General features: G+C 56.7%; 1 protein-coding gene across 2 annotated transcripts; it reads left to right on the forward strand.

Annotated features, from left to right (window-relative positions):
• Positions 1-407: 407 nt before the first annotated feature.
• KCNG1 (potassium voltage-gated channel modifier subfamily G member 1) lies at positions 408-17,726 on the forward strand. 2 transcript variants are annotated; one of them, XM_055425980.2, is made up of 3 exons: positions 408-611; positions 11,704-12,503; positions 15,798-17,726. In XM_055425980.2, the coding sequence occupies exons 2-3, from the start codon at positions 11,730-11,732 to the stop codon at positions 16,566-16,568; spliced, it is 1,545 nt and encodes a 514-aa protein (XP_055281955.1). In that variant the 5' UTR covers positions 408-611; positions 11,704-11,729; the 3' UTR covers positions 16,569-17,726. The 2 variants fall into 2 exon arrangements, with proteins under 2 accessions (XP_055281955.1, XP_055281956.1); XM_055425981.2 differs by lacking the exon at positions 408-611 and having other exon boundaries at positions 11,186-12,503.
• The last annotated feature ends 720 nt before the right edge of the window (positions 17,727-18,446 follow it).

An 18,446-nucleotide genomic window follows, 5' to 3' on the forward strand; every position in this document is an offset into this window, starting at 1 on the left:
CCCGCGCGGCGTGCGCCCCGGGGCAGCGGAGCGCGGGCGCTTCACGTGGCGCGCTGGAGCCCCGGGCAGCGCGCCCGGGGTCCCGACCTGAGGGGCCGGGGAAGCGCGTGAGCCAGCAGGCCGGCGCGCCGCGCGGCACTTGCAGCCCGAGGGCAGCGGAGCGCGGGGGAAGGCGCGGAGGGCGGCGGCCGGGCGCTCGGCGCGGGCGGCCCCGGCGGAGGCTGAGGGAGCCCGGCGCCGCGCGGCGCCCCCGAGAGCGGAGTCCGGGCGCCGCGTGCCCCCCGCGAGCCGCCCGCGCTCCCCGCCCCGCGCCCCGCCCCTCCCTCCGGCCCGCCTCCCGCCCCGCTCCCTCCCTCCCTCGGCGGCGGCCGCGCGGCGCTCCCGGCGCACTCGCAGCCCGGCGGGGACCGGGAGGCACAGGCGGGTGGCCCTCGATCCGGGTGCTGGAGCCGAGCGGGGCCCGGCGGCCGAAGTTGGCCGGCCGCTCCGGGAGGCGGCGCGGGCGGCCTCCAGCCCCTGGTCGCGTCCTCGCCGGGACCCGCCGGCCGCCGGGGGACGCGAGCCGCGGCCCGGCCAACTCCGCGGCGGGGACGCCGTGCCGAGAACTTGAGGTGGGACCCTGGCGCGCTGCAGCCCCGCCGGGCGCCGCCGGCCGGGCGGACTCGGGCCCCGGCGGGGGGCGCCGCACGGAGCTGAGGCCCCTACGGGGACCCGGAAAGCCGCCGCGGGGGGCGGTCTGCCGCGACAGGGGACCCGGGAGCAGCTGCGCGCGGCGGTCACCGTGCGGGTCCGGCCTCTGCGCTTCCCTGGGGTCCCCCGGCGCGCGAAGTGACAGGGCGGGGGCCGCACCCCAGCTGTGGCCGAGGTTTCTCGCCGTCTCGCAGGAGGATCCGGGGAGGAGGGGGTGTTGGGGAGAGGTTGATGGCGGGGGGCGGGGGGCGTCCGTCTGTCACCCGCTCATTCACTCCATCCTTAGGCACATAGTGGAGTCTCGCGTCAGTGGGCTTTATTGAGTTGTTCATTAGGGCCACGAGCTTTTATTGAGAGCCCGCTGTGTGCTAGGCGCTGGGGACTCTTGAGACAACTCTTCCTTGGAGGGGAAGGTGGCCTCCTCACCTCGGGGGGCGCTCCCTACCCAGAAGGGGCTCAGCCTGGGTGGAATCTTTGGGTGAGGAGGGAAAGGAGGGAAGCTCCTTCATTCATTCACGGGTTGGTTGGGAGACTGGTTGAGCGCCTACTATGTGCATCTCACCTTGCAAATCTCAGCTGTTCATTATTTCACTAACAGTTACTGAGGCGCTGTGCTGGGGAGAGAACTGGGCAGGAGAGGGATGTGGAGAAGGAGAGGATGCAGCCGGCTTGCAGCTTGGAGAGAACACCCCTGGCCCCGCTGTGTACAAGCAGGTCACTGGACAGGTTGCAGGATGGCCTTTCCTTGGTTCATCTACTGCATTCATTCTCAAGGGGAGGGGAGAGGCTGGAATAGGTTGTTGGATAAGAAGAAAAGGCGTTTAGAAAGCTCCTTAGGGGGAGGGCTTTAATGGGGAGGAGGATTGAGAAAAGCCCATCTAACAGAACTGATGGGGTGTACTATGGAAGTTGTCCATTCAGCAGGCGTTTCCTGAAGCACTTGCTGTCCATAAGCACATCCAGGGTGCCAGGCATCAGAGTCAGCAAGGTGAACGAGGCAGTTGCAGAGACCCCCTTTGCTGACCCCTCAAGATAAACACAGGGGAGGTGAGAGAAGGGAGCCGGAACTGCTCTGATTCATCGCGTGTGTTAAGGAGGGTGGCTTCTTCTGAGTCCATGAATCTGAGCCGAGGTTTATTCACTAGGGTGTGTTTGATACCCACACACATGACAGCACAGTCAGAGTCGCTCCAGGGAGCCTCACGCGCTCACGTTTCCAAGGCAGGTTTGGCACTGCTGGCGACCCGGCCCCAGGGCCGGAGCCAGGGCGCACACCAACCTTCTTGGGTGGACTTCTCAGGAGCTGTCAGACCTGAGCTTGACCCTGTGTCCTCTGTCCTGGAGCTCTGCAGAGGCACCCGCCAAGCGGGGAGGGAGGGAAGGCGCGTCTGAAAGGCAGGCGATGACAGCTCCTGGGGACTGCCTTCCTCATTCCCTAAGAGCCCATTCCGGTGGAAAGATGTCTGTCATGGGACACACTCAAACCCACGGGGGCCGTGAGTGTGCCACCTTGATCCCCGTCCCAAGCCTTGAGGGTCAGGCAAGGGGAGCCCTGGAGTCTGATGGGGGCAGATCTGGGAGTCAGGCTCCCATTCCGCCGCCACTTTGAACCCCCTGCACCCCACACAGCTGGGCTATGGCCAGAGGTGAGGACGATGCCCCAGGGATCAGAAGGGCCCAGAGACGTGGCCTGGATGCAGGCCTGAGAAACTCCAACCAAAACTGAGGAGTCAACCCCCGGGGCCCCTCTAAGGTGTCTTGACCCGGCCGTCTTTTCTCCACACCCCCTTTCCGAATATGTGAGGCAGAGTCAACATTTCCGGTGGCCGGAGATAGAGGGTCTGGAAATCCACCCTTGGTTGGCTCACTAAACCCAAAGATGGAGCCCCATGGTTGGAAAATGGTGGCTGGAAAAGCCACTCTAAAAGGGAGTTGCTACAAAGGCGGAGGCAAGGAAGTCTAGCTGCAAGCACTCAGTCCCTCCTGGCCACTTTTGTTCCCTAGCAGACAGTATCTGACTGACAGAATCCACGCGTGGAGTCATGGCGGTCCAGGTAGGAGCCAAATGCCAGCCTCACAGGGCATGCCGCCCCTCCTTCCCCGCTCTGTCCCAGCGCGGCTGACCGCAGACACACGGCCCTAACATTGGCTGAGGAACAAGAAGAGAAGGATTATTTAAGTAGGTGCCCCCCCCGCCGCTGCTGCCCCAAGGCCCCCACTGCTCCCCAAGCCTGTGCCTCCACTTACCCCTGTGCTCCCAAATCAGAGGCCGCCAGGGGACAGACAGAAAAGGACCCCCTGGCTCCCGCCCCAAAGCCCCTCCTGGTAGAAGGCAAGCATGCATGTGTTTTTATTTTGCCAGAGGAACACTGTAGGGAGGTTCCAGAGGCTGCCTCCGTCTGGGGGTGGGGGATGGGGTCTCTGGATGTTCCCTTTTAGGGGGCAGGTGGGGTGGAGGAGACAGCCCAGCTCCCAGCAAGTGTCCCCCCACCCCAGTGACTGAGGCCCCCGCTCACTGGAAGCAGGGCCAGGGGTCAGCCCACTTGGACTGTAATGAGAGCGGATAGGAGAGCGTCAGGGAAGATGGATTTCCCACGTGGGCACAGCATCTCACAGGGATCCGGTGTGCCAGGGCCTGGGCCAGCCTCATGGCTGGATCTGTTTTGATTAACGGTCTAATTGAGGATTAATGCGGCATGATCCGCCTCTGAGTCAGCCCAGCCAGGAACCCTGACCATGACAGATGAAACTCCCCCGGCAGGGGAAGGACTGCAGGGAGAGACCGCTGGAGTCCCCTCAAAACCCGCTCGGGATTAAGGAATGACACGGGCTGGCAAGTGCGGGGAGGAGAGAGGGAAACCAAAGCCTGAGGAGCTCAGGGAAAAATGCTTTTTGGTTTTTTTGAAGAAAGTTGCACCGCGCTTGCTTTGCTTCTTACTGCCACATTCTGCTAATAGTGCAGTGGCTTAAAGCAGTACAAATTTGTTAGCTTAGTTTTGAGGGGATCAAAAGTCCAGATAGACCTCAGTGGGCTGACACCAAGCGGGCAGCAAGGCCGTGTTCCTACAGGGAGAGTCCCTTCCTTTGCCTTTCCTAGCCTCTGGGGGCTCCCTGCGTCCTTGGCTCCTGGCTTTACGACATTCCCGCCTCAGCATCTACCATCACGTCTCTTTTGTCACTGACTCTGATCCCCTTGAGTGACAGCTGCTCAGTTACGCCTGACTCTTTGTGACCCGTGGACTTGCCTCCCTGTGATAAGGACTCTCGTGGTGACTGGGCCCACCGGTCGATCCGGGGCCATCTCCCCATCTCCAGCTCATTAGTTTAATCGCAGTAACATTCTCCCTTTCACCATGTAAGGTTACACTCCCAGGTTCCATCCAGGGCTTGGGACGCGGACCTCTTTGGGAGGCCACCCTTCAGCCGACCGCAGGCCTCGTCAGTTTCTGTTGACTGATGGGGAGGTGGAGGCCCAGCGGACTAAGGCACTTAACTTCAGCCAGGTGAAGAGAGCAGGCACTGAGGTCCCGCCCTCTGGAAGGCTCCTCTGAGGAAAGAAATGCGGGGGGAGGAGCAGGCAGGTGAGGTGCCAGGCATGCTGCCCAGAAGCCGTTCTAGCAAACAGGGGGCCCTTCTAACGCACCAGGCATGGCTCCAAGCACTTAGCAGGCAAGTGTGATGACACCCCAGTTTCCAGCTAAGGAGCCAGGCACAGAGAGGTGAGGTGATCTGCAGAAGGCTGCACAGCTGGCGAACGGTGGGCCAGGCATCGCGGTCCAGAGGTCACACCCTCAGCCCTGCCTGGTGCCTGCTACCCCACAGGAGAGTTCTCCTGCCCAGAGGCTGAAATGGCAACCCGGAACTCAATGAAAGCAGTTTTGTTCATTCCTTACTCTGCTCTTGTGCAAATACCCGGTAGGAACAAGGATGTTTCCCCAGCTATGTGCAATTGCCTGCTTCTCCCCATCCCCAAAGGCTTTTCAAAAGCCTGTGCCTAGAAAATAAAGGCAAGGTGCTGGACACCCTTCCGCCACCAGGAACCAGCGATGCAGGGAGACAGTAGAATGCAGAGTCAAAGAGGTTTGCTCAGAGTCCCACAGACCTAGTTGGAGCCTGGCTTCATCACTTGCCTCCAGAGTCATGAGTTTTCACCATTCAAAGCCTCAGTTTCCTCATCTGTAAAATGGGCATGAAACCTCCATTCACCAGATCCTCTTCACAGCCCGGTGAGGTCAACACGCTGCATGGGGAAACAGGCCCGGAAGAGGGCCAGTGACTTGGTGGGTACAGATGGCAGTATCAGGCCAAAAGGTTACCAGCAGAAGCAGCAGCAATAGCCAGACAAGCCTGACAGAGACATTCCTCCCACCCTGCTCCCCGCTCCAGAGTCCTACCCCCACCCCCGGATCCTGCACCCCACCCCCACGCTGGCCACAGAGCAACCTCCAGGTAGGGGTGCTGCCCTTCAGAACTCCTTCTGGCTTCAGTGATCATCACTGTTTGGAAATGTACACTCAGCCCTCTGTCACAGCTTCTGAACGTCATCTTTCTCCCAGGAGAAAGAGAAGCTGCCTGGGGAGAATCCGCAGAGCCGTGGGCTCACGAAGGGGCATTTGATCAAGACAGCCCAGAGTGGAAAGATTTTCTCACGAACCAGAGGGTCTCCACTTCTCCTGTGGGGCTCCCCTCACGTGGGACCCACAGAGTCTTCTAAAACCCCAGGGAGATTGGGAAGTCAAGCAGAGGGCTCCCAGCCGAAGCCCAGAGCACCTGGAAGCCTGCCGGCTTTCCTGGCCCCTGCCTTTCCTCTCTCTCAACATCAGCGGGCTCTCAGGGAGCCTTCAGAAATGCCGGTTCCTGGCCCCCTGTAAGGATTCTGATGAGAGGGTCTTGGGAGGGACCTGGGGGTCTGAATCTCAGCTGAGTCCAGGGAGATGCAGAACCCAGTGGCGTGACCATTTTTGTGCTCTTTTTCTCTAACCTGGATTAAAACCCAGGGTTGTGCTAACCACACTCTTTAATTCATATTGCTCTGCATCACCAGGCCGTCTTAGTCACTATTCCCTTCATTCCAATCCCCAAGCTTATTCCCTCCCCCTGCCCTCCCAGGCACCCTCCCTGTGGTTGACAGAGACCCTTACGTGTGCTCGAGTATTTGTAAGACATGTAAAGTGTGTGTGCTCATTTACATAAACAGCAAAGTGCTCTAAACTTCTGTTGTTGTTTCCTTCCCACTTGGGACCATGTTTTTGAGATCTAAGTGTGTTGCTCAACCTGCGTCGCTAGTGCATTGCTTCCAGTTCCTGCGCAATCTACAGGCTTTTGCCACCTGGATCACTTGTTCACCTCCCCCACCCCGGGAGGGACACTGGGAGACCTTAGCACCAGCGCGAGATGCACTCTGTGCCTTGTTCCTTGCTCGGATCTGGGTCCCCAGAAGCGGATCCGGAGTCAGGGATTGGAGTGTACATATATTACAGACAATGTCATAAGCCCTGTGGATCCAAGTCTGAGGGATATACCCAAGAGTGGGATTCCCGGGTCATCAGACACCAGCGTCCTTCATTCCCCTCGGTACCCCTCAGGCTTTCCCAGAGGCCATATTAGTGCATTCCCTCCAGCAATGGGCTCCTAGGGGGTCAGATAATGCTGGGGTCCAGTCCTGCCTAATCAGGTCAAGAAAGGAGTCACCCTTATCTGGAAGAGGGGAGAATGACAGATCCCCCTCATAGCTAGTAATGATACAGCAGACCCATTGAGGATCCCCTGCAGGTCAGGCATTGGGCCAAGCACCTATGTTATCTGTGTCCTCTGCTTTAGCCCTGACCATAACTCCAGGAGGTCAGAGCAGCAAATATCCCCATTTTACAGATAAGGAAACTGCATCTCAGAGGCAGGACATGACTTGTTCAAAGTCACGGGAGACCTTGAACCCAGGTCTCCTGACTTCAGAGCTGGCCAGCTCTTCTGCTTCACCACCTTGAGGTCGTCAGCAAATCGCCCCCATGCCCCGCCCCCAAGCTGGAGTCTAAGCAGCTTTTTCTCAACACTGGCTGTGTTTGTTTCCAACTGTTACTGTGACACATCACCACAAGGTGAGTGGATTACAGCGACACCAACTGACTGCCTCCATTCTGGAGAACAGAGGTCTGCAGTCAGTGTTGCAGGGCTAAAATAAAGGTGTGGAAAGGCCGTGATCCTCCCTGGAGAGCCCAGAGGAGAGTCTGTTCTTCGTCTGCCTCAGCTTCTAGCCGCTGCCTGCTCTCCTTGGCTCGTGGCCCCTTCCCTCGTCAAGGCTGGCGCTGGCGGGTTGGGTCTTTCTCACAGCGTCTCGTCACTCTGTGCAGCCTCCTGCCTTTCTCTTCCATCTTTTAAGGACTCTGGTGGTTTGCATGGGGCCCCCAGAGAGTCCAGGAAAATCTTCCCGCCTCAAAGGAAGCTGGTTAGCAACCTTATTTCCATCTGTAACCTCGATTCCTGCTTGCCAGAGAAGCTAACATAGTCACCGCTTCCAGGAATCGGAATAAGGACACAGACATCTTGTGGCCAGGGCTGCGCAGGGGTGGGGGAGTGTCTACCTGCACAGACACTCAGGGCTGGGGCGGTGAGCAGCTTCAGCAAGGGGGTGGGTGCTGGGCGCCCCATGCCATGTCCCTGCTCTCCGAGCCCTCCTGCCCCGTCCAGCCCATTCAGGTCAGAGCGCCCCCTCCCCCTCCGCAATGATCATCAGGTCGGTCTTGGTGCTCTGATACCACCCATCACCCACGTGGGAGGCCCCATCCCTGACCTGTCCGTCTCTGGCCCACACTTTCTCCTTCCATCATCCCGTAGCTGGGAGACGCTGCCTCTAACTCGGGCCTCCTAGCGCCACCTATCGGTCATCTGGGTGAATGGCAGCCCTGGGATCGCCCTGCATCCCTGTCCTTCCGCTTCACCCCGCTCCAGTCCCACAGCAAGAGTCCGCTCAGCTCTCTCTCTGCAAAGCCCACCCCAAACCCTTATGATTCGCCAGGCCCCTCCACTGGTCCAAGCCTCGGTGGTCTCTTTCCAGAGGCAGGGTGGTCTCCCCAGCCCAGCCTGGGACTTCTCCAGAGGATGCCCCGCCCACGAAGAACGAACCCCAGCACATGTATCACCTGCCGACCCCACACATACTCGTCTTCTCCCGCCTCCCCTCGCCCACTCTGCCTGCCCACTTGGCCTTTACTTCCGTGTCTGACCATCCAGTCCCACCCCCAGGTCAGGAGCAAGCTCTTCTAACTCCACCCGAGACACTGCTCCCCAGGTCCTCCCAGGGCTGGCTCTGCCCCAGGGTCCCCTCCCCCGAGAAGCCCTCCTGGGTCCAGCTAGCGTTGACCCCCACCCCCACCCCAGTCATTTCCCATTGGTCACCTAGTTCTATTTCCATCACAGCACTCCTTACAGCCTGAAATGGTCTGTGTGTTTATTTAGAGACTGTGTCCCCCCCAGAGCGTCACCTCTGTAAGGACAGCACTGGGTCTGTCTTGCCCTCTGCGGTGCCTCCAGGCCTGGCCCAGTCCCACACGTGGTAGTGCTGGATGAATGAACCAATGACTGCTCCCTCAGGACTCCTCCTTCTCATTCCCACCCTTGGAGCCCCTTTCTCAAACAGCTTCCTCTTCCTAAGTAGACATATAGACCCTAGGAGGCAAAATCACTAGATCCCACCATGCTCTAGAACTCACAGACCTAACACCAAAATTGTAAAAAATCAGCTTTTTCGTGAGGGTAATACCAGACTGAGTGAAAAGTAGCTTTATATTCCAGAAGCAGGACTTTGGAGTCTGTTTGATCTATGAACCTTACCGGAGACTCTAGCAGGCAGAACTGTTACCCGCACCCCCATCAGGCTGGACAACCCTAAGACCAAAGGCTCAGGGCAAGCGTGCCCCTCCCTTGGTGAGCAAATTCAGCGTCTGAGCCTCCCCAGGGCCCTCCGGCCCTCCGTGTACAAGCAGCACAAAGCGTCTTTTTCTCTCCTCTCCGTACTAGTCTCTGAGACAGGGCAACTCTCCATGCAGGAGGCTGAGGCTCTGACTCACAGCTGATTCAGATCACGAGAGAAAAAAATGAGGAATTGCTAATTGGGGGAGCTTTCCGCTGGAGGGAAGCAAGGAGGGTGAAAGAAAAAATTCTGCAGAAAAGAGGTGATTACAGACGTGGGGTTTCACAAGTGTTCTCCAGGGCTTGCAAGATGGAAGGAAGGCTCCCGTGCCTCCATCACTATTCTTGCCAAACGGAATGTCGTTTTCCCTCTTGTCTTTGGTGGCAAAGATAAAGCAGCATAGCTGAAAAGCTGTGGCACTAAAAGCCATCTTCCTCCTCCAAGGGATTCTGGCAGGCTCTGCCTGAGGAGACGAGTTCCAATTTTAGGTGAAGTTAAAAACACTCTTAACGCTTTAAAGTCAAACTATGTTTTTTCAAACACAGGTGTACCCTAGTTTTCCAAAACTTGAGCTGAGAAACGATAGGTTGCCCCAGAGATAAATGCGTGGAGTGATTATTTGCATTTGTGAAAGGATTTTTGTTAGGAAGGTGCCCCTTTCAGTTGTGGAAACCTGTGTGGCTCCTGTTAAACACTGTTTCACATCCACGCGGGGCTGTGTGTATATGTGTGTGCCTGCGTGTGTTTCCCCTGAACATGCCCATAGCATGGATGGACACTCAGGTATCAGAAACGGGTCTCCACTTGGAATTGATAGACTTGGCTGGTACCACTTGCATCCATGGGTGATTGAGCTGGGGCGGGGGGAGTGATGGTGAATTTTAAAGGCAAAGTATTGGAACTTCCCTGGTGATCCAGTTGTCAAGACTCTGCACTCTCAATGCGGGGAGCCCAGGTTCCATCCCTGGTCAGGGAACCATAGATCCCCCATGCCGCAAATAAGACCTGGTGCAGTCTGAGTAAAAAGAAAAACTATAACTTCAAAGGATTATAGACGCGTACTACACTACTCTTCCCCAGATCAGCTTAACTCTGGAGAGCTCAGTTGCTGTTATCTCACGGTGTCAAACTCAAGTGCCTACAGTGACCAGGAAAGAAACATACATAAGGGAAGTAAAATGGAAGTCTGGAAGACAGCAGGGAGGGGCAGGGTGACAGTGGATCATAGCATGCCTGCCCTACCTAAAAGGGGCAGGTATTTCTCAGCTGGAATTTGAAGTGAAGGTTGCCAGATAATCCGATTTTCAAAAATATATATATATATATAGGAATTTTTAAATGCAATATCTCCATTTTTCAAAATCTTCTCCAAGCCAGGCAAAATATTTGTAAACCAAATGTAGCCCATGAGCTATGACTGCATAAGCAATCTGATTCTAATGGCACAAACCCTTAGCTTTGAGGATGGGGAAGGAAGAAGTCTGTGTAAGCTGAGATTTTGACCTCAGTTTCCCGTTAAGTGCCCTCATTGGGTTGGCCTCACCAACAGGAAATATACTTATTTGTTGAGCATTTCTTGGAGCATTCATGTTGCTGTGTACAGAGATTCAGAAATGAGTAGAGCACGTTCTTCCCCCAGGAAGCAAGCAGTCTCCTGAAGGAACCAGGCTTGCACACAGATCATTCTAAAATGGGTGGTGAAAATAAACGGGGGTGAGTGGGAATGACACTTGATTTAGCTGGAAGAGCCAAGGAGGGCTTCCTGGAAGAGTGAGCAAGCCTGTCTAATTCAGTGCTGAGTCCTCAAGATGACATTAGCTGACACACGAGCAAAACATGTTGCTGTTGTGACAACTGTGCGTTTTTTGGACATTGCCTCTGATTTATGGCAAGTGATGTGTTTTCCACGCATGGAACGAATACAGATGGTCCCTTTGAGTTTAATACTTGTAATAGTAGTACACAGTGGGAGTTCCCTGGTGGCGTAGTGGTTAGAATTCCACGCTTTCATTGCCATGGCCCAGGTTCGATCCCTGGTCAGGAAACTGAGATCCCACAAGCCACACGGTGCAACCAAAAAATAAAATACAACAGAATGATAAAGTAATATAAAAAAAATAGTAGACAGGAAGTACTGAGCACCGACCATGTTACACATACTGTTTTCAGTGGTCTTGGGTACATAACTCACTGAATCGTCTCAGTGACCCTATAAGGTAGATCGTACGGTTAGACCACAGCAGAGCCCCTCCTCCTCGCACTGTGGACATGGTGGGCCGGATAATTCTCTGTTGTGGGGCCTGACCATAGGACTTTTAGCAGCATCCTTGCTCGAAGCCAGTAGCGTCCCCTAGTCACGACAATCAAAAATGCCTCCAAACATTGCCGTCTGTCCCCCGTGACAAAATCAGGCCTGGTTGAGAACCACTGGTCCACACTAAACTACTTTTCCAAGCTAAATAAATATCTCCCAAAGTTGGACAAACTGAAAGCGCTAAGTAAATAACAATACCGATGTAGGCTGTCAGGTCTGTGGGGTTGGGGGCCACGTCTGATGATGTGCATGGCTGCCAACTCCCAGTGCTTGAAGCCACTGCTGGCTTACAGTAGTACTCAGTGAGTTCTTACAGTGTAAATGACGGGGATGTGGAGGAAGGGGGAAGTTTAGGAGACGCTGGACATTAGAGAGGCTCTTCTGATGCTTGAGTATCTTCCCTCAAGCTGCTGTAACAGAGTATCTAGACTAGGGGCTTAAATAACAGACATTGGTTGCTCTCCGTCTGGGGGGCTGGGAGTCTGAGACCAGCTTGGCTGCCTTCTCACCAGGCCCTCACTCGGTGGAGAGAAAGGAGGCCCTGCTGTCTCTTCCTCTCCTTATCAGGGCACTAATCTCACCCTGGGGGCTCCACCCTCCTGACCTCATCTAATCCTGATGACCTCCCAAAGACCTCACTCTTAACACCACCCACTCAGAGGTTAGGGCTTCCCCCTATGAATCTGGGGAACACAATGTGGTCCATATCAGCAATTAGCTGCAGGAGCCACATTGTCCCCAGAGACTCGGGAGTCACTGAGGCTCTTTCCTCCCTTCTCCCCCCACACCCCAGGCCGGAGAGGGATATGAAAGCTCAAAATGACCCTCCTACCGGGAGACAATTCTGATTACGACTACAGCGCTCTGAGCTGCACGTCGGACGCCTCCTTCCATCCGGCCTTCTTCACCCAAAGCCAGTCACTCAAGGGTGTCTTCTACCGCCGGGCCCAGAGGCTGCGGCCGCAGGACGAGCCCCGCCAGGGCGGCCAGCTCGAGGACCGCAGGCGGCAGATCATCATCAACGTGGGCGGCATCAAGTACTCGCTGCCCTGGACCACGCTGGAGGAGTTCCCGCTGACGCGGCTGGGCCAGCTCACGGCCTGCACCAACTTCGACGACATCCTCAACGTGTGCGATGACTACGACGTCACCAGCAACGAGTTCTTCTTCGACCGCAACCCAGGCGCCTTCGGCACCATCCTGACCTTCCTGCGGGCGGGCAAGCTGCGGCTGCTGCGGGAGATGTGCGCCCTGTCCTTCCAGGAGGAGCTGCTCTACTGGGGCATCGCCGAGGACCACCTGGACGGCTGCTGCAAGCGCCGCTACCTGCAGAAGATCCAGGAGTTCGCCGAGACGGTGGAGCGGGAGGACGAGGACGACGCGCTGGACAGCGAGGACCCCGGCAGCGAGAGCCCCGCGGAGGAAGAGGGCCGCCTGGGCCGCTGCATGCGGCGGCTGCGTGACATGGTGGAGAGGCCGCACTCGGGGCTGCCCGGCAAGCTGTTCGCCTGCCTGTCGGTGCTCTTTGTCACGGTCACCGCCGTCAACCTCTCCATCAGCACCCTGCCCAGCCTGAGGGAGGAGGAGGAGCAGGTAAGGGCCCCGCCCCTGCCCTGGGGGAGGGCGCGGCTGCTGCCGCAAGGACCACTCCCCGCCCGGAAGGGCACGCCCTTCTCTGCCTGCCCTGTCGCCTCCTCCAGGAAGCCTTCCCTGACCGCACTGGCTCAGTAGCATCCCAGTCCATCGCTGTGTTTACAAATGTGTCTCCCTATGTGTCACCCTCCTCCATATGCAGACCTGAGCTCCACAGCCTGTTCAGGTCCACGCTGTGCGCCCTGCCCAAGGCAACACTGTCCAGCATGGGACGGGTGCTCAGCCACTCTGTTGAATGAATGGATGGGTGGATGGATGGATGACGCGATGTTTGATGTGCCTGGCCCCAAACAGAGCATGCAACGTGCACCACCAAAATGTATTTCACCAACTTGCATCTTTTCTCAGCCTTCCCAATTCCCTGACATGAAAAGATCCCAGAAAGCTCTTTGGGGTCCTGAATATGATGTTCATTGATAGATGTGTGTGCGTGCAGGCAACCTCAAATAGTGAGCGTTGCTTTCTCTTAAAGAAGGGAGTTCCCATAAGTGTTTACTCCAGGGCATGATGGGGTGCATGCCCAGTTCTCAGGGATACCACTTACTTACCGGCAGTTAATGGGAGCCAAGGGCTGGGGTGCCACTCTGCCTGTATCTTATCTCCCCAGCGAACCTTCTAGCGTCCCAGTATGGGAGGTGTTCCCACAACCACTTGACAGCTGAGAACACTGAGGAAAAGCAGCTTGCTCAGATCCAGGTCTGAGTCTGAAATCTGGGTTCTAAATATGGAAGTATGGGTCCCACAGGTCTAACTGAGCCTGAAGTCTGGGTTCTTAAACATGGAAGTATGGGCCCCCCGTGGCAGCCTGGGACCTCATGTAGCCTCTCAGCTCAGCCTCCGTCTGTATGAGACCCATCTCTGGGACCCTCTCCCCACACGCAGGGGTTCCAGAAGCAAGGTTTAAGACAGACTGAAAAGTTCAGGCAGGTGCAAATTGTGTAGGCACTGGAGAAATGGGTATGGCAGTATGAAATAAACATAAATATCATGCCAGCCAGCAGTTATTGAGCACTGGCTGTGTACCATACATGTGCTAAGGGTTTTACGTGAACCCTCTGATTTAACACTAGAGCCACTTGCTGCCTGAGGGTTTTTCCATACACAGGTATTGTGGGGAAAGTAGCAACAGTGTTACATTTATAACTCTCAGGGAGTTTCTGATACTTCTTTTTTAATACACTGAATTTTAAAAGCCAGTGTTAAGAAAATACTCAATCAGTGAAATGAACACTCAATCAGTAAAGTGAACGTTTAAGATGCATGAGGGGTAGTGATGAACCAGGCAGGGTTAGAGCCAGGCGGCCTGAATTTGAATCCCACCTCGTCCACTTTGGCTGTGCTTCTGTAGACAAGTCACTCAGCCTCTCTGCGCCTCCGTTTCCTGACACGTCGAAGAGGTTGTGAACAGGCCCATCTCATAGAGCTGGGGGGGGTTCAGTGAATGAGTCTTAGGGAAGCGATTGGAACAGCACCTGGCATTGCACATTCAGGAATTACTCACTGTGAGGATTATATGCCCCTCGCCCCAAAAAAGCAAGTGCTTGTCACTGGAGACCTGTCTGGAAGCACCTGTGCTTTCTGTTGATTTCTTCTTGGCCCCAACACACGCAGTACTGATTTTATCAGGAAAATACTAATAAAGCCACAGTTTTATTCAACTTCTGATACCTGCTTTAAAAAAAAAAAAAAGATACCCAGACTTTTTCATGACTCAGTAAAAAGGTTGTTCTTCAGTTTCATTTGGGGGACCAGTGGGGTTCACTGTCTCACCCGAGCAGGCGTTTGAGTGCCTCCTGTATTCAGGCTCCATGGGGCAGTCGGGGTTACCAGAGCAAGTCTCCAGCTTCACAGCATTTCAAGCCTCGGTGCCAGCCCCGTAACCATAAGTATGGGGCACAAGCCAAGAGGGCTCTTGTTAGAGGCCCACCAACTGTGCCGGGGATACTTGGAGGGACGCACTCCAGGAAGGCTTCCCAGAGGAGGGGGCTTCCTGTCCGAGAAGTCTGAGACCTCAAAGCCTCACCAAGTATCAGTTCATCTCTCTAGCTTCTCGCTTATTCCCAGAGAAAGAGCTAGTATGGCGAGTATGATAGACCCCAGCTGTGCCCAGAACCAACAGGATGCCCCGCGTAGAACCATTCTTCTCTGCCAAGCCCCTTTGAGGCTGAGGTCTACACTGGGGACGGTCCCCCATGCTGCAGATCCGAGCAGTAACCTGACAGTCTGCATGGCAAAGGCACAGATGTGTCCGAATGAAATGTGGAGTGCTTTCTTTGTACCGAATTGTCACCGCATTTAAAACCCAGGAGATTTCATGTAAAACTCCAAATTTCCAGCTTCTCTTAAAAAAATGGATGAGGCAGCCTCAAGCCTGAGTTCTCCTGGGGCAGCCCTCAGGGGGTGCCGAGCAGGATGGCCAGGCTCCCCAGGGCCTCCACCCAACCTGGGTGGTTTTGCTTTGCCTGCCTGGCCTTCACTTGGCACGCTGTCTAAATACAGGCCAGTGCTCCGCCATCCATCCTGGTAACAGATCATCCTGGTAACCGATCACCTGCCAGGTGCCGGGCCTTTCCAGGCACTGGGGCCTGAGAGTGAGCAGTACACAAACCGTCCTGCCCTGTAGGGCTATATTCTTCTGGGGCGGGGGTGAGCAGCGCTGAGACAGACAGTAAAAACGGTAAATAAGTAACCTATAAAACATATTTTGGAGGCAGGCATGGCAACCCACTCCAGTATTCTTGCCTGGAGAATCCCATAGACAGGGGAGCCTGGTGGGCTACAGTCATTAGGGTTGCAAAGAGTCGGACACGACTGAAGCGATTGCAATACGTAAATGTGTTGGATTAACTCGCCCCATGTCTTGTGTTTGTTATATGTCAATTACATCTCAGTAAAAATAAATTTTAAGAAGAAAGAAGTCAGGAGCTTGTTTGGGGATGTGATGAGTTTGAGACACCTATCAGACCCCCTCTAGGAGGCAGCTCCTCTGGAGTCGGAGTTCGGGGGCGAGGTCTGGAAAGCAGAGAGACAGGGGGTAGTCAGTGTTGAGAAGATGCTTCAAGCTCCAGGCTTGCACGGGTTTGCCCAGGGAGTGGGCATAACTGGAGACAGGGGACCCGGGGACAGGCATCGCGCCCAGACCACCTTGGCCCAGGTAGCACCCCCTCCCCCAGGACGGAGCCCCGCGCTCCTCGCGGTGGGACCGCTGACCTCTCTCCTGTCTCGCTCTCCCAGGGCCTTTGCTCCCAGATGTGCCGCAACATCTTCATCGTGGAGTCGGTGTGCGTGGGCTGGTTCTCCCTGGAGTTCCTCTTGCGGCTCATCCAGGCGCCCAGCAAGTTCGCCTTCCTGCGGAGCCCGCTGACGCTGATCGACATGGTGGCCATCCTGCCCTACTACGTCACCCTGCTGGTGGACGGCGCGTCCGCGGGCCGCCGCAAGCCGGGCACGGGCAACAGCTACCTGGACAAGGTGGGGCTGGTGCTGCGAGTCCTGCGGGCGCTGCGCATCCTGTACGTCATGCGTCTGGCGCGCCACTCGCTGGGGCTGCAGACGCTGGGCCTCACGGCCCGCCGCTGCACCCGCGAGTTCGGGCTGCTGCTGCTCTTCCTCTGCGTGGCCATCGCGCTCTTCGCCCCGCTCCTCTACGTCATCGAGAACGAGATGGCCGAGAGCCCCGAGTTCACCAGCATCCCTGCCTGCTACTGGTGGGCCGTCATCACCATGACGACCGTGGGCTACGGCGACATGGTGCCCAGGAGCACGCCCGGCCAGGTGGTGGCGCTCAGCAGCATCCTCAGCGGCATCCTCCTCATGGCCTTCCCGGTGACCTCCATCTTCCACACCTTCTCCCGCTCCTACCTGGAGCTCAAGCAGGAGCAGGAGAGGGGGATGTTCCGCAGGGCCCAGTTTCTCATCAAGACCAAGTCGCCGCTGAGCAGCATGTCCCAGGGCAGTGACGTCCTGTTTGGAAGTGCCTCCTCGGACACCGGAGACAATGCCTGAGTCCGGAGGACGCGCCCCCGCCCCGCAGCCCTGCCCGCCCTCCGCGGCCTGACGCCGCCACCGCCGCCGAAGCCTCCAGAGGCGCGTGCTGCTTCTGAGCGCAGCCCTGGCCTGGCCCCGACCGAGCCACGCCCCAGGGAAGGTGGTCCCACCCCGGCAGGGCTCCCCGGCCCCCCGCGTCCAGAAGCGATGCGCAGCACGCAGCCCTGGCGGTCCCCACCCCCGGCCCGGCCCCGCGCCCTTCCCGAGTGAGGACATGGCTGTTCTTCCCACCATGTAAATAACATGCCCAGCAAGACTCGCTTTGTGGGGCTGCCTAGGGAACAATACAAACAGCAGCTTCAAGTCCGTCTTGCGTGTGGGTCGCGTGCAATTAAAGGAAACCGGTGAGAAAGAGAAGAAAGCCTTCCCTGGGGCTGTGTTAAGAGAGGAAACAGCACTTTCCAGTAGCCCGCCACTGTCGGCTTAGACTTTTTCCTCGGGTCCTTCATACCCGCCGAGGCCCCGGGAGGTTGGGGGAGAGAGACAGGGCAGACACCTTTGGGAAACTGCTGGCAGAGACCACAGCCCCTCGCTCTTCTGTCTCCCGACTCCTCCCCTCCCCGAGGCTCTCCTCCCCGCCCTTTCCTTCTCTCCCATCTGCTCTTCTCTTTTGCACCTTAAGGCCTGTTTCTCAAACTTTCTCCCTAAGGCACCCCCAACAGCGAAGTGGACACTGAGTCAGCCCTGCTGACTATAAGGTGGAGTCACTTCATTTTATCTTTAAAAATTAGTGTGGGTTTTTTATTCTATGCCACATTTATCTTAATTTTCGGGGGAGGGGGAGGTGGAGGAGTGGAAATGCTTCAAACCATTTACCTAAATCTAAATGTAAACCTAGCTTGCATTAGATTGATGCTTTGGGAAAATGGATCTTAGTTTTCTGGGTCACCTGAGAGCACAGTCTGAAGCCCCCAAGGGTCTCTCTGGGCCCCTCAGAGACCCACAGAGCACCCACCCGACAGGAACCTCATGTGGTGTGGAAGATTCGGGGTACGGCCTGAGCGCCAGGCAAGCCCACCAGATCTACTCCGCTCTCAGGGTTCGGGGGCCTTTGGTGCCGATCTGGGGAGGGGCTTCCCATCCAGGTGGCGGTCACATGCCTGCCTCCACCCTCACAGACATGGCAGCAGCATCGCTGTCTTCTTCACCCGCTCCTCTGGGCCAGCTGCTGAAAGCAAGCTCTAAGATAAACCTGAGACTTCCCTGGCAGTCCAGTGGTTAAGAATCTGCGCTTCCAGCACAAGGGACACCATGTTCAATCCCTGGTCTAGGAACTAAGATCCCATGTGCCGCACAACACAGCCAAAAAATAAAAAAGTAAACAAAGCAAATCTGGCCCAATCACTGTCCCGCCTAAACCCACAGAGGTGGATCCATCGTGCTGAGAATGAGGCCCAATGCCCGGCGTTGCTGGACACCCCCCCGTCTCTCACTCACTCCCCTCAGTCTCAGTGGCCTCCAAGCTGCAGTTTAGAAGCACCCCGCCCCTGCCCACCACAGGCCTTCACACATGACATCCCTCTGCGGGGAACAGCCCTCCTGAAGCACATGGCGGCTGGCTCCTCACCGCCGCCCTGACCCTCGCGCACAGGGTCCGCCCCAGCAGCGCCCCTGCCACCGCCGTCTCCTCACCCGGTCTGTCCTCACACCCGCTGATGGGCCCTGCCGCCGCCTCCGTCACTCCTCTGCTCCTCCCTCACGGTCTGTGTCCCCCGCCCAGGGAGCCCCGTGCGCACGCGGCAGGGACGCAGCCACAGGGCTCACGCGGCCCGGCACCCAGCTGGCACTCAGCAGACACTCGCGGAGTGAGTGAAAGAGGGAGGGGAAACAGAAGAG

The sequence above is a fragment of the Moschus berezovskii genome, chromosome 15 (genome assembly GCF_049115385.1).
Source record: "Moschus berezovskii isolate FMDL1 chromosome 15, NW_MosBer_1.0, whole genome shotgun sequence".
Classification (NCBI taxonomy): domain Eukaryota; kingdom Metazoa; phylum Chordata; class Mammalia; order Artiodactyla; family Moschidae; genus Moschus; species Moschus berezovskii.

Excerpts from the sequence above, each read along its gene's own strand:
- KCNG1 (XM_055425980.2), top strand. The coding sequence starts at position 11,730 with ATGACCCTCCTACCGGGAGACAATTCTGATTACGACTACAGCGCTCTG. Across the intron at positions 12,504-15,797 it reads TGAGGGAGGAGGAGGAGCAG|GGCCTTTGCTCCCAGATGTG; the intron begins GTAAGGGCCCCG and ends TCGCTCTCCCAG.